Source organism: Apus apus, chromosome 1 (genome assembly GCF_020740795.1).
Source record: "Apus apus isolate bApuApu2 chromosome 1, bApuApu2.pri.cur, whole genome shotgun sequence".
Taxonomy (NCBI): domain Eukaryota; kingdom Metazoa; phylum Chordata; class Aves; order Apodiformes; family Apodidae; genus Apus; species Apus apus.
The window spans coordinates 191,021,432-191,036,548 of NC_067282.1; the positions used below are offsets into that span (position 1 = coordinate 191,021,432).

Below are 15,117 nucleotides of genomic sequence, written 5' to 3' on the forward strand. Positions count from 1 at the left end.
AGGTGGCATTTAAGAAGGCGAAAGAGGAGGAAATGCAGGTGCAGAAGAGCAAATATGGAGATGAAGGGGTGGGAGTGGCTGGAAAGGGGGTGGAAGGGAAGAACATCAGTCCGGGGGGGTCGAGTGGTGAGGGCTGGAGGGACTGGGAGACGGAAGAAAGGGGCGGGCGGGACGGCGAGGGGCGGCCGTGGGGGCCGTGAGGGAGGCGAGGGGCGGCCGTGGGGCGGCCGGGCCCCGCAGCGGGCGCCGTGCCGCGGCGATGGCGGCCGTAGGTCCCCTCGGCCAATCGCGAGGAACCACGCCTGCAGAAACCGGAGAGCGGGGCGGCTGTGCCGGCCGGGCCCCGCAGGGCGGGAGGGCAGGCGGGGCTGCCCGCGGGGAGGTGCTGCGGGAGCCCGGGCCCCGCGGGGCGCTGCCCTGCGCGCTCCCGCCCTTGTCCCTCCGGGGCGGCTGTGCCGGGCCCCCGCCCCTCCGGCGCTGCCGCGGGTTGATCGCGGGAGGCTTGCGGTGTTCAGACGTCCCCCACGGGAGCTAACGCTTAAAGCCGGCCTGTGTAGCGGCGGGTTGCCCGGCACCGGGGCCCCCTGGGCAGGCGCAGGTAGCGCGGCCTTCCCCCCGCCCGGAGGAGGTGCCGGCCCCGCGTTCGAAGGAGGTGCGGTTGCACTGCGAGACGGCGATGCGAGTGGTTGTCTTAGTGCTGGTGTTTCTTTGCGGTTTTCCATTTTTCTCGGTGCATCCGGAGCTGCTTTAAATAAGAAGAGGATGGCAGTGAAAGGAGGAGGCCTTGCTCTCTATTACTGCTTTTCCAACCCGGTGCCGCTTCCGGGCCTTTTGAGAGGTCGCTTTTAAAATTATCTTCGTGAACGTTTCTTTTCATAGCGTCTCAGAAAGCAGATCAGTCTGGTTCACTGAAAGGAGTAATACATTACAGCAGTTTAGGCAATCTGAAGCCATTCTGTTCACTCATTGAGTGAATAGGGCAACTCTGTTCTGTGGATTTACCACTGCTTTGAGATGGAATTCAAAATTATTTACCACTAAAAATGTTTTTTTAAGATAAAATAGTCCTTTTGAACATTTCTGTGACTTAGCTAACATTTAAGATGCAAATTACGCAGCTGGTTCATGAAGCTCAGGGGGCTGGGATAAGTGCTGTACTCGAGTGAAGAACTGTGAGAGCTGTGGGTAAAAATATTACCGTGTGATCTTCTTAGGTTTTTCCTCTTCCAAAGAATTTAAATTGTTTGGTGTAGACAGATAACTGATTCAAAGTTGTGTCTTTCTTTCAGTGGAGATTGCTATATGTTGTTGATAGATTGTATGGTGTGTGTGGGGAGGAAGGGAACTTCAGTCACTGGGATGAATTCCTGCCTAGATTACAAATGTCAGGTTAGTAATAAATCCTGATCTGTCACCACTTGGCTATTTTTAATAATTGGAGCATGATTACAAAGCAGAAATATTTTTGTAATTGATTAAGTTACATAAAAACATTAATCCTTTCACATAATGGCCTCTTGAATTGTCTAAACACTCAGCACAAGGCCAGCAGATATGAGAAGACACACTAGTGTACATTGTGACCTTCAGTATTTCTTTCATTTTAATGTTCTGATTTCTATTCTTCAAAACACAGCTTTCCTGGAAAAAAAAAAAAAAGAAAAAAAATTATAATAAATACGTGTCTCGAAGTCTCTTTGATGTTGTATTTACAAATAATAATTTTTTGCTACAAGTTTGCTGTGTCCCAGGGTAAAACTTAGTTTTGGAAAGTATCACTCATCTTAAAAATCTGGATAGTAGGAAGGATTTGGGCTTCTGCAAGGCTACCTGGTTGCGAATGGTGTTAGCTGGCATGGTGGAGGGTTATGAGTGATTGCCTTTGATAGAGGAAAAAGCATTGCTATTTGTTAATTACATAAAAGACAGTAAATAGCACTGTGGATAGCCCTGGCTTATTTTCAGCCTCCGTTCCTGCATGACAATCCTTTTTATCCAAACTCCTAGCACATGTTACTTCTTTGATGTACATCTGTCTCAGTTACAACTTCCACCTACAGCTTCCAACATCTTTGTAATCTGCTGCCCAGGACTCTCCTCCTCTTCCTTGCCCAGTTTATGTCCCTGTGAGTGCCTTTGGACCTTCTGGAAATATTAAACGTTTTACCTGCCAGGGAACCTGAATCAGCTGCTTCTCTTCCCTCTCCCACTTTCTCAGTCCTCCACTTTGGATTGACACTGGCTTCTCCCCACTCTCTAATCCTTTTCTACCCTGTTTTCTGTTGCAGGCTGCATACTCTTCAGGATACAGCAGTCTCTGAATTGCCATCTCGGTGCTCATGGACACCTACCCACTTGACTCTACTGTCATGCTCACAAACTATGTGGTCAGAAAGAATGGGCAACTTGTGGGCAAAGCAATTGCTGTTGAAATGGTGTTCTGCACAGATGGTCAACACGGGAAAGATTGTTTCCTGCCTTCTTCTGCTGAAAGGAACTCCCTCAATAATAGCATTTGAAAGCAAGATTTCTTTCTGCAGGTTCAGTGCTGGCATCTTCTGTGCTTGGCTGGGTTTCCATTGTACCCAGCCACTCTTGCCTGGTGGTGACAATACTTCCCCTCCATGTGACAAGGGGAGATCAAGAAACTCAAAGGAGACATACATTTTTCTGCTTTCTCCCATTTGGTATAATTAAGTATTTGAAAGATAAAAGATAGGTTATATGTTCCTGATCCTGGGCAACTGCTATAAATAATATTAAGAGTTTTGTTGTGCTGTACAGCCAGACACTACTTGGATCACAGGCATTGGTTGAACAGGACTACACATGGAAGAAATCCGATTTCCCAGTTATTTCACCAGGCAGACCTTTTTATTTCTGCAGTTTCCTGAAGCTTTAGTGATTTCAGTCTAACTGTATTTTTTCAGATTTCTAGTGATTTTATGGTATTTTTGTTTTCCAGTTATATAAGGAAGAAACAATTTCTTCCAGCCAACAAAGTATTGAGAAATAGAAGTGATTTTTCAGTCCTTCTCACTTTTACTAACCAAAATTAGCTAAATAAACCAAAATTATTGTATTATACGTCAATCTAAAGCATACTTGCATTTTCATTTCTTGTAAAAAATAAGGAGAAACTAAGAGGGGAGACTAGTTTAATTTCCGAAACCAGTAGTTTGTACACTCCCCAGGACAGTAGAAGAGTTGGTTTCACTTTGAGCTTCTTACTGGAGGACCAGAACCAGTGGCTCCCATGGGAGCTCTTTAACCACTGGACTTTGGTGGCTCTGCAGTGGATGATCTTGCAGCTGCTTCTGCCACCACCATTATCCTCTAGTGGACATATTTTTCTCTCCGCAGTTTTCTCAGACTGAAGCTGTCATCATTCTGTCAGATTCTCCTCTCAATGCTCTCATTATTCTAGGATTTTTGGAAACTTGTGGAATTGACTGTTTTCCCTTGTTTTGTTCTTTAAATTAGGGGCTACTGGGTTCTGATTTTTGTTTATCCCACCTCCCCTTAAAAAAAAAAAGCCAACAACAAAAAACCAAAACCACAACAAACCCAAACATACACCTTAGTTCCTTCACAGAATGTAGTGTGGAACGTTTCTGTATTGGTAACAAAATGTTTCTGTGCCAGGAGGCTGCAAAGGTTCTTCAGGAGCCAGAGAGTTTTTCTGAGCTCAGGATGATTTCTAAACAACATCAGTTTAACCTTTGTGGAAGAATTTACTTTAACCTTGACAAAAATACTTAGGATAATTTAGGCTGACACATATGGAAAATCTAATAATAGCAATTTAAAACAGAACATTGCAACAAATTTAAGTGAATAAAAATAGGACAATCTTTTCTTAGCACTTTGAACAGCACAGAGACCATTAGCAGAAGAGAAGCACTGTAGTGCCCTGTTAGCAGATACTGTGGTGAAAAAAGCTTTCCACTGAGACACTTCATTATTTTATGTTGCAGGGTAGTGGCTGTCATGTGAAAAATTACTGCCTTCATCCTAGCTCTGCATATATTGTCCTCATACAGATTGTACTTTAAACATGATAGAATGTTAATCCCTACTTTACTAAGGGGCTTCTTCGGTCTTTTATTTATTTGTCAAAATATAAGTTGATATTTTCAAACAAATTATAGCTGACTCTTTAAAAGAATAGAGGTAAATCTAATTCAACAACTGAACCTCATGCTGCCTGAGTAAATTTTTTGACAGAGATGGAAGGACCGTACCTTCTAGCTCATGTTGTATGTACTTAGCAGTTTTTGTTTTCTTGAAGAAGATAATGGAACAATTATCTTTAAAAAAAAGTATTAATTCAAATTGTCCTTAAAAATAGCCGTTTTTTTTGTGACTCATGTGAAGCAGCTTGGCTTGAATGGCTTGAAATAAGCATCAGTTCTCCAAGAAGCAGACATTTCTATGTAGCAAATACTGGCTTTTAATTTTTTTTTTCCAGTAGTCTTATTTGCAGAAACTTTAGATTATTCCTGATAAAGTAATCAATATAAATCTAGCTTCTCTTAACTTATTCAAGTCTGATACAACTCCCTTCTTAGCAGAGCCCCAGTTTCAGCAGAGAAAACCTGCATGGTTAGTTCCTACAATTGCGTGGTTTATATATGTAGCCTGCAGTGCTTCTGTTAAAGCCTCACAATGCAGTTTTCTCCTCATAATCATGGGGGAGACTTGTATGTGGACTTAATGGGGCCAAATAAAGCATGCTTGGGATAGTAAATCTGCTTCCCTTGGTGTACTTTCCTTTCACTCCACTGTGGAAGGTCAGCAGGGACACAGCAGAATGCCTTGGGCATAAAAATCTGGAGGAGCAAATGCTCCAGCGTGAAGCACTTCTTCAGTCTGGATCTTTGTTGATGCTCCAAAATCTGAAGTAGAGCCAACAGACCATCTCCAGACAGCTGTGCAAATGTTGGTCTGTGTAACAAAAGAGCAGGGCATGCCATGGGACAACAGTTCTTTGCAGCTCCTTGGGCTGGACCTTGCTTTGTGTTTCCACCTGGAGAGCAGCTTTCATCAGGAGGCTGCGGTTCCATGGTTTTTTACAGTTTATTATTTAGGTATAATAAATCATCACTAGCAAAATGTGTGTAAAAGCTCACCTGCCAATGCGCACACCAAAGAGCAGTGCTTTATTTCAAGCCGTGAGGAGCCATGGTCACTGACACAAGTGGGGAAAGACTATTTGTGAGGACTGTGGTAAGGGAACAGGCCCCTTTGGGAGGGTGTCCAGAGCACCTGCAAGTTCAGTTTCACCATGTGAGTGTGCTGATCTAACCACCCTCCACTACTGGTGGTCTGACTTCAGCCTTTCCCCACATACCTGACATCAGTACTGCTGTGCCTCTGATCCCATGCTGCATGGCACCAATGGGCGCAGTCCCATGGCATTTGGACACAGCTGCCAGGGCTGGGTAATGGTAATGGGATTTATCAATGCCCTCAGGCTCTGTAAAGGGTGAAGCAGGCCTGGGGTTCATCTAGGAGGTCTAATTGGGAGGAAAGAAGAGGGAGAGGAGCCAGAGGTAGCCCTGGAGACTAGGCTGCAACACCTTGTGAAGGTTGGAAAAGCTCTTTTGCTTCCCTTTCCTCATGTGTCATTTTTTCTTCCTAAGCATATTTCTTTTATGTTTTCTTTCAAGTTCCCTCTGCTGTGTTTCCCTGTGCAATAATCCATCATTTTATCTTGAATTTAGGGAGAATAATTATTTTTTATTATTAGGTTAGTAAAGCAATGAAAAGTGAAAAATTTCAAGCACTTTTGTTTATTGATGCAAGAAGGTTCCTGGAACAGGCTTGTCCAATTGTGCTGAATGAACTCACATATTCTGAATAAATTAAATGAAATCTCAACAAGGTGTGTGACAAGCTGTCCTGGTTTGAGCCAGGATGAAGCCAATTTTCTTTCTACTGATTTTTTTCTTCTTCAGTGAACTCTCTTTAAAGCAGCACGTTTGCTGAAATTAGCAGCAAGTTTTCCAGCTAGTGGACTGATAATGCTTGAATGTTCATAGTTACTGCTGAGAGACCAAGGCCACTTTGCTCCACTTGTTGAATCTGCTGCTTCGAACACAAAAGGAGCAGAAGGATCATATCTACAACCCTCCTGTAGGGAGGAGCAGACTAGACAAATCATGGAAGCAGAGCTGCTCTTTTTCCATCCAAGGCTGGCATCCAGGGAGGATTCTGTCTATCCATCTCCTTTGATCCCTAGTCCCATGTGTTCCTGACCATGTCTCTGTTCTCAGCTCCAGTCTGCTCTGCCGCTATCTCCAGAAGCGCTCTGGGACCTTCTTGGGACTGCCCAGCTCAGGGGAGTGCAGTGGGAGTTGCTGGGGGTGAGGAGGGGGCAATAGGGGTTTTTCACATTCCTACATGTATTTTTGTGTATATATATTTGTACATATTTTCTTTTAGCACTAGTATTTCCTTAAAACTGTCCAGTTTCATTTTCAATCCAGAAGCCTCTCTCCTAATTCTTTCTCTCCTTTCCCTGTCTGGGTGGGAGGGGGAGGAGATCAAGAACATTGTTGTCATTAGTTTCATTGCCGATCCTGCATAAAACTATGACAATAACTTACTGATGCCCAAAACATGGGACTGTATCTTAAGCCCCAGCTATAAATTCTGACCAATTGGCTGAATAGTTAGAATTCCAACTCTGGTGGGAGGATTCCCCAAGATAGCTGTGTGCAACTCTTCTGCTGAATGTATTGACGGATTGAAAACTGAACAGACAATTCCCACAATGTTTTTGCTGGAGTTTTTTACCAATTTGCAGTCGAATTTGTGGTATGCAGTTGGGATAATACTGCTCTGTGTAGCTGCTCTTGTTTTATGGTTTATCAACAAGACTATAGCCAAAACCACAAGAGCAAGACCTCTTCTAGTTCTGTGTTTAGCAGCAGAGGACCCTTTTATACAAGTGATGTTATCAAAGAAGTAGATGCTTCTCAAGCAGATGGAGAAGCAGGCCCTTCTCAGCCACCTGAGGACAATCATCTTGTCCAGCCTTTCTCTAGAGGATGTGCATATCATGGGAAAGGACTTTACCCACCACGAAGGTGAACCAATTCTTTCTTGGTTGCTGTGATACTTTGATGGTGGAGTTGATACCTATGAAGTGGACAAAAGAGAAGCCAGGCAGTTGGGGTCTCTGGCCAGAGATGCTGGCATTGATAGAACTGTTGGGAGAAGGCCAGGAACTACCACCCCACAGAGCCAACTTATTTCACCTGTGAGAGGAAGATACCCCCATAAGGGTGGCATCAACTGGTGCCGAAGCAGAGCACCCACTCTTGAAAAAGACATCACATATTTGAGAGAATTAGCTGTGTGACGGGTGATCTATGACCATGAGATTATAAATCCTGATGACATTATCTGTGATATGCCCATGTTCCAGAAGTTTGTGCAGGATGTACCACCAGCACATGCCCATGGTATGTTGGGGAGAATTCAGAAGACTGTGCATGAATTGGCTTGCAAAGCACGATGGTATGAAGACGTGATCTCTGATCTCTGTCACTTCCACACCTCAGCCATTGAAAAGGTGACTGACAAATTGAATAAGATGCTGGACAGATGGGAAGTTAAACCCCAGTCTCTCCCTAGAGACAGCAAGAGTTGTATTGCAGCCATTAAGAGGAGACACCTGCTATGAGATGGAAGCAAGAGAGACAGGACCTGCTTCAACACCACCTGTGGTCTCTTTTGCATGATCATTATAAAGAGGACATGAGAACCTAGGACAAGAAACCCACTGCTGTTCTCCAGGTGTATGTACAAAAGATGCTAGGTAGAACAAATACAGGAGAGGATCCTTCCAGGAAGAGAGCTGCTCCAGTCTCCAGCAGCTGGTCCACCAACCAGATGGGCTCTAGATCTCAGTGCATCGAGCTTAAATGCCCAAAATTAGAGGTCCCAGGCCTCCAGCTAGGAGGAGGAGAGGGACAATCAAATCTATTGGACTGTGTGAATCCAGTGGCCTGGCACACTAGAACCACAAAAGTATAAAGCCTTGGTGGACACTGGTGCACAGTGCACCCTAATGCCATCGAATCATAAAGGGACAGAATCCGTCACTGTTTCTGGAGTGACAGGAGGATCTCAACAACTGACTGTTGTGGAGGCCAATATGACCCTCACTAGTAACAAGTGGCAAATGCACCCTATAGTGACTGGCCCAGATACTTCATGTATCCTTGGCATAGACTATCTAAAAAAAGGATATTTCCAGGACCCAAAAGGGTACTGGTGTGCCTTTGGAGTAGCAGCTGTAGAGACTGAAGACACTGAACAGCTGCATACTTTGTCTGGCCTTTCAGATGACCCTTCTCTAGTGGGGTTGCTGAAGGTTGAAGACCAGCAGGTGCCAGCTGCCACTTCAACGGTGCATAGACGACAATATTGCACCAACAGAGACCCTGTGATTCCCATTCATAAGCTGATCCAGCAACTGGAGAGCCAAGGAGTGATCAGCAGGACTCGTTCACCCTTCAACAGTCCTATCTGGCCAGTGCAAAAGCCTGATGGCAAGTGGAGGCTGACAGTGGACTATCATGGCCTGAATGAGGTGACACCAGCACTCAGTGCTGCTGTGCTGGACGTGTTAGAGATGGAGTCAAAAGCAGCCAGGTGGTGTGCCACTACTGACATTGCTCATGCCTTTTTCTCTATTCCTGTAGCACCAGAGTGCAGGTCACAGTTTGCTTTCACCTGGAGAGGAGTCCAGTACATCAACTGCGCCAGGGGTGGAAACACAGCTCAACCATTTGTCATGGACTCCACAATGCACTGGAGAATGGTGGAGCCCCAGAACAGCTGCAATACATCGACACCATCATCGTGTGGAGTGACACACCAGAAGAAGTCTTTGAGAAAGACACAGGCTTATCCTGCCAGACATACTGCCAGTTTGGAAATGTCACAATCTTAGGATGTAACATGAAACATTGTATCTTGAATATACATATATTCAATAGCACTTTGAAAATCACACTGGTATTTTAAAACAAATCTGCTCTTTTTGTCCTTAGTGTTGATTACTACTATCAGCCATGCTATGACTGCAAGGGAGATAATATTCAAGCTGAAACTTCACTTCTTGTTTGTGGTGGAAAACCCAAAGACTTCAAACACCTGACTTGCACACAAAAGGTGAAGGGCAGCCTGTGGTGCTGTGACTCATAAATTACAAAATAGACTTCACATCCTTTAGAGATGTGGAAAAGCTCTTTTAAACCATTGTTAAATACAATTGTAAAGGTAGCTGTTTGCTCCAGGATGCAAGATACTGAGTTGCAGCCAGCTGGTGGGATGCAGAGGCGAGGAGGCTGAGAGACAGGGTGGCCTTCCTCTCCCCATGCCCCTGAGCTCTGCAGAATGGTCTTCTGCTTTCCTTAACTCTCTCCTGATTAGATCTGCAAAATAAAATACAGCTCTTATTTTATTGTAAGATTATACTTCATCCTGGTTTTATTATCCAGTGCTACATTCTCCCAATGCTTAGAAAACCAACACATGCAGTGTCGTTGCCTTGAGGAATTACAGTTTAGGCATAAGATACACTTGAAGAAATAAGAGCAGGAAAAAAAGAGGAGAGAGATATGTAGCAAGATGGTTTTCCTTTTTGGGCCATTAGATTTCATTTATTTTTCTGGCCAGTTCTTTATGGATGGGATTCCTCTCAGTACACTTTCATGGCTTAAAATATAGGCATCTCTCCTAAGCTGGGGAACCGGGCTGCTCATTACCAAGCAAAAGCAGTGGGTACCTTCACAGAGGAATTTATCCCTTACAGGAGAGTACCTAAAGAAGGTGATAGAATGGACCCATTAGGGATTCCTGTCTTTCTCCATTGCCTCTAAAAGAAATCCAGGTGACTTGTTTAGATTAAATACTTATTTTTCACATATCAAGAATAATCCCAGACTCAAATAATTTTATTTCTTATTGAAACTTCAAAGAAAATCAGATATTTTTTTTTTCTGATTTTTTAACATTTTCATTACTGGGGAAAATATCCACATACCCAGTGACATTTTTATTCAGAATGTCCATTGCAGGAAAACTCGTAAGGGCTGGTGCCACCTGCCCATCACCTGGAATCCTGGGGACAGGCTCTGAAGGTGACACCAGGGTTGCTGCCTCTAATCCTGCTCTCTCCCTCACTGCTGGTTGATGCTTGTGAAGGGAATACCTGCTGAAGTGCTAGCAATTCTTGTCCTTTATGTTTATTACGGATATGCCTTGGGCCTAAGAAATGTCAACCAAAGGACCTGTGATGACTTGAAAAATCACGCATCAGTGCTATCTACCCTCCAGCCAGAATGGGACGAGCGATGCATTATAAATCCACATCCTTTACCAGTGGAGAGATTAAAGAAGCAAGAAAAGAACTTTCTTAATCCCTGCTTTAAGCAGTTTAAAAGCTTCTTGCTTAGGGTGCTACATAAATCAAAACTCAGGACTGGCTATATTGTGCAAATAAATCTTCCATTATATTGACTTCTCATATAACTTCTCTGTAACAAAATCTGAATTCCCTACCAAATATCCTAATAAAACGTCAACCATTCTATAATTTAGGAGCATCATAACAATACTTTCTTCAGTTACGTCAGTCTGTCAAACTGCACTTGACATATTGCTTACACATAAAAAGTAGAATTAATATCTTAATATATCATTTAGTCTATTATTTTTTAATATTGAAACCCACTAAATATAAACCCTCTGTACAATAATTAATCATGCATGAATACAAACCAATTAAATTATCCTGAAAAAAGTCTCCAGCAAGTTATTTCCACATGCACTTGAGGAAAAATATTTTAAAAGATACAAGTATATTAATTATTTCTGCTTGAGTGAATGATCATAATAATGGTACAGGACACTTAGTACTGGGCATTGCAATAGGATTAAAGAACATGTATAATTCTTTCCTTTTTTTTCTGAAAGAATGGGAACTACCAGAAGAAAAGGAATTATTAGTTTATAAAACATTTTTTTTGCATATACAGAAAACCTGTTTGAGGATGTGATGATACTTTACAGACAATCATTAATTAAGCATTACAAGCAGACGAAGAAGAAATGATAACAGATGTATCACAACTGAAAATGTGTACCAAAGACAACCTGCCATTCTGAAAACTGGCACAGGATTCAACAAAAAACAGTGGCCAGTGCTTTGCATGGGCTGGTGAACACCATTTTGGAGCTGCTCCATTGCCACGTTCCCCATGGCCACGCTCAGCACCGCACACCAGCCTGCCCTGTGCTTGCTGCTGTGGGCAGAGACAGGCAAAGCGTGTGCTGAAATGCAAAGCTGGGGCTCAAGTCGTCTTGTTGTCTTTAGCTTTAAGTTGGATACAACCTAGTGCTCATGGCACTGATCCAGAGCTTGAGCTAATTTGGAGCTGGCTTGATACATCCATGCAGGTGCGATCACAGCTTTCAGGTAGGCATGTTTACAAAGTCAGCTCTTCCAGACCATTTGGTGTCTTTTCTAGTACATGTTCAGATCAACTAGTGCCACTAGACTTCTGGTGTTAAGTAGTTGTAAAGACTTAACATTTTGTTGCAAACTGGACCAACTGAACAATTGCTTAATTAAACAATTAAAGAGTTAGTTGTTTGCCAGTGCTTTTAGAATCCCAGCCTTTTCATTTGCACAAATGTTTTCTGCTGTGAACTTAACCTGTCACAATTTTCTTTCATTGCACATATTTGCTAATGCCAGAAGCCCCAGCAGACAGAGTTCACAAATCAAGCCTTTGGCAGGTTGCAGGCTGGGTCTCATTCTCACCTACACCTCAGTGCCTCAGGGGACATGCTGTCTTCTCCAGCTGAAGCACAAAGTTATGCCTTTGCTTGCTTCCCTCAGTCGGTCGTGCTCATTTCCAGCTGGAACACTTGGCTGCCTGAAACTCAGGTAAGATCTCTTCAGTATTTAATTTTCCGGCTAAGCATGGAACTAGAATATGTTGGAGTTTTGCTGGTCCTTGTTTCTCAGTTAAATGGAGTAATGGTTAAAGAGTATCTTTGGTATTGAATGCCATGGTGTTAGGGTAGGGACTGGGACTTGTAACTACCGAGATTACTGCAGGTACCTTTATTTCACTCTGGCGCTGTTGCAGTGGCCGCAGCTTAAGTAATCTCTGAGTTTGTCCATTATTCTGAAAGAATATAAAATTTAAAGTCCAACTCGGCAGGAAAGTGCCTGCTTGGTCTTGCCTCCAACCCCGGCTCTGCTGCCAGGTCCCTCTGTATGCAGGGAGCCAGGCACTGCTGTGCAGGTGCTCCTCAGCATCGTCCCCCTGTCACACACCAGGGTCTCTGTGGTCATGGCCAGTGAGAGGAGCTGAAACAGCACAACGGGCTGGTGGCCCCTGATTGCTTTCCTTCCCTGCAGTTGCTGAAATAGCCATGTAGGTATGACTGTTGTGTCTTGTACTCTGTAGAGCCGCGTGAACCAAGCCTATGTGGAGCTTGTCGCATCTGAAATACTTTGAATGCCTTTGCTTTGTTCCCACTTCTCTCAGGGGGTTATTTCATCTTAGCCCATTCAGCACAGCAATGGTTCTATGAAGGTGAGGAACAATAACAGAGCTGGGAAGTGGCACTTTGGGCACACTCACTGGAGACACCTCAGCAGCTGGAGCTGCATCAGAGCGTGCTAGCTCTGTTGGTGCCTATGGATGGAGAAAGAGATGGAAGGTGTAAGGGTTGGAGAAAGATTGCATTTTGGGAGCTCTACTTGGTGGTAGGATGCTGGGTTGTCTTTTACACTCATGGCTGTCTTCTGTTGTTCCTAAAGAGGTTTTGTGTTGGCAAGTCTTCTTTTCCTCCAGATAAGTAGGAAGAGGAAGGATGTCAAGTAAACATCTCAGTGAATCTTCTTTGGGTTCATACTGATGTTCTCCAGTAGAAGTCTCTTCTGTTGATACTGACCTTACCTGTTTTTCCTCACCACACTTAAGGCCATGGTTATAGTCTTCTTTGCCAAAGTTCATAGCATCTGACTTCAGACATTTTTCAGTGCCAGGCATGTGTGAGATATCCCCTCTGCTTTCACACTGGTTTCAGTGCTGAAAATTGTCAGAAGAAATTTTTGCTAGAAGAAAATCAAAGCCAGGTTTTCCTTTTAACATTCATGTTTTGATTATGGCTTTGTCACTTTACTAAAGGCCCTCTCTGGGTAAGCTTACACACAAGGGGTGCCTTGCTGAGGCAGAGCACTGGGTGACCCCTCAGTTCTTCTCTTGCAGCAGCACCAGTTTGAGCTCCAGGGGAAGGCATGAGGCTGGGTCTGGCCATGCTGTTAAACCTGAGTAAGTACAGATGTTACAGTTATTAAAGCCAATTTTGAAATATTACCATGTGATTTACATATCCAAGATTTTCATTAGAGTGCTTCTTTTAATTACACTATTAAGACCAGCTCTGCTGCCTGGGAGCTATGAATGTTATGATACAAAAAAAAGACACATGTTGTACTTGAGTCTGAATCAGGTCCTGAAAGGGGTAATCAGTGTCTGGTAACAGCTATATGAATGTGGTTCTGCATAAATAAAGAGGAGCAGTGTAACTAAACTGATGCATTGCTTTATACCTAAAGAGTCAAGGATCACTAATCATCTGAATTATAGCCTGAGTCATGGATTGAAATCTGGCTATAAAATACTGTGTTTACTGCTGCAATTGCATTACTGTTTCCAGTGTTCTGCAGGATCTTTGTGTATTGATAGTATTTTTTTTTATACTGCACCGTTTATAACAAGTTGAGCCAAGTAAACCTGAATAGATAAAGCCTCCAAGGTACCCATTCCTGTTCAGGGTTTCAGGACAGAACTTGTTTAAAAGAACAAGCCCTGTAAGGGAAGTCTTAACATAATGGACAAAATATTTAAAGTTGTTTCAGGCCAAATAAACTGAAAGATCCTTCAATTATTTATAGAAATTTCAGAATTATTCTGCTTAATTAGTGATGAATGGAGGGTTCTGGGACCAGGACAGGAGATGCATTGCAAATCATGAGAAAATCTGAGAGACCCCTGATGTCAATTCTGGTCTCAGTTTCACCATCATCACTTGGAAACCAGCAGAAATCATCTGGCTCTGCTCAGAGTCTGGTGAAATGCCTGTGATTCTGCTGTAGGAGTGCTGGCTATGGATATGCCATGGTAGGAAGCATAATAAATTATTGCTTATAGCCTGCTGGCACATTTGCTGCACAATAATGTGCTGAGAATTTAAGTTTTAGCATAGATTTGCAATATGTTAACTGTTATTTTTATAATTATTTTGCAGCAGATGTATTCATTACCAAAGTTCTTCAAGGTTCTACCCAATGGTATTATTACAGACAAAAGGAGTTCAGGCAAAGGATAATTTGGTTTTCTGCTGATGTTGGGATGTAACTGAATTTCTCTGGAGTATACTGATGGGTATACAAAACAATTTCATCTCTCTTTGATCTTTTGCACTCAGTGCTGATAAGACTCCAGCATGCACAGGATGACTGTGATGCTGGGTCTTGCCACCCAGCTCTTGGGGACCTCCTCTTGGGTCGCAGCAAGCAATTAACAGCCTCATCAACCTGTGGAATGAACAGCCCTCAGAAGTACTGCATTATAGGCTACCTAGAGGTTGGTTTGCTCTTTATTTTTAAGTAAACTGGACTCTGCTTACTGACAATATTCTCATCTGTAAAGCAAAATTGCACAGACTAGGAAGTTTCTGTTGGAGTGATCTGAATAATTATCAGACAGTGTGACATAAGCCTAGGGGAAGGCTATGCCTTCTTGCAGCACATACGGAGACTTTCACAGCAAGCAGCCCCTAAAGTGATGTATAGCCCTTCAAGCTGGAGAAATATCCATCAGATGCAACTGAGGACAGAGATTTCTGAAGTTTTGCTCTCTGGGTCCTTTTCCCACTCATGCCTCAGAGGTGAAGACCACAGTTTGCTTGTGCAGGAGTGCTTAGCAGGATGAATGCAATCATGCATGCAATAGGCACAGCCTTGTCGGACCTTCACTGGAGGACATGTCCCATACCGTGTGTGACCTGAGGCAA

The 15,117-nt window shown here is 43.4% G+C and overlaps 1 protein-coding gene and 1 long non-coding RNA gene across 2 annotated transcripts in view; both read left to right on the forward strand.

The window, feature by feature from the left end:
* The first annotated feature begins 499 nt into the window (after positions 1-499).
* LOC127384968 (uncharacterized) lies at positions 500-4,844 on the forward strand. The gene is made up of 3 exons (XR_007889549.1): positions 500-1,389; positions 2,061-2,126; positions 2,289-4,844. It is a non-coding gene; the product is annotated as an uncharacterized LOC127384968 (long non-coding RNA).
* Positions 4,845-13,336: 8,492 nt separating this feature from the next.
* LAMB4 (laminin subunit beta 4) overlaps positions 13,337-15,117 on the forward strand; it is a 42,052-nt gene continuing 40,271 nt past the window's right edge. Inside the window, exons 1-2 of the mRNA XM_051609072.1 lie at positions 13,337-13,370; positions 14,530-14,687. Coding sequence (XP_051465032.1) covers positions 13,337-13,370; positions 14,530-14,687 — 192 coding nt within the window. The remainder of the gene's footprint in view (positions 13,371-14,529; positions 14,688-15,117) is intronic.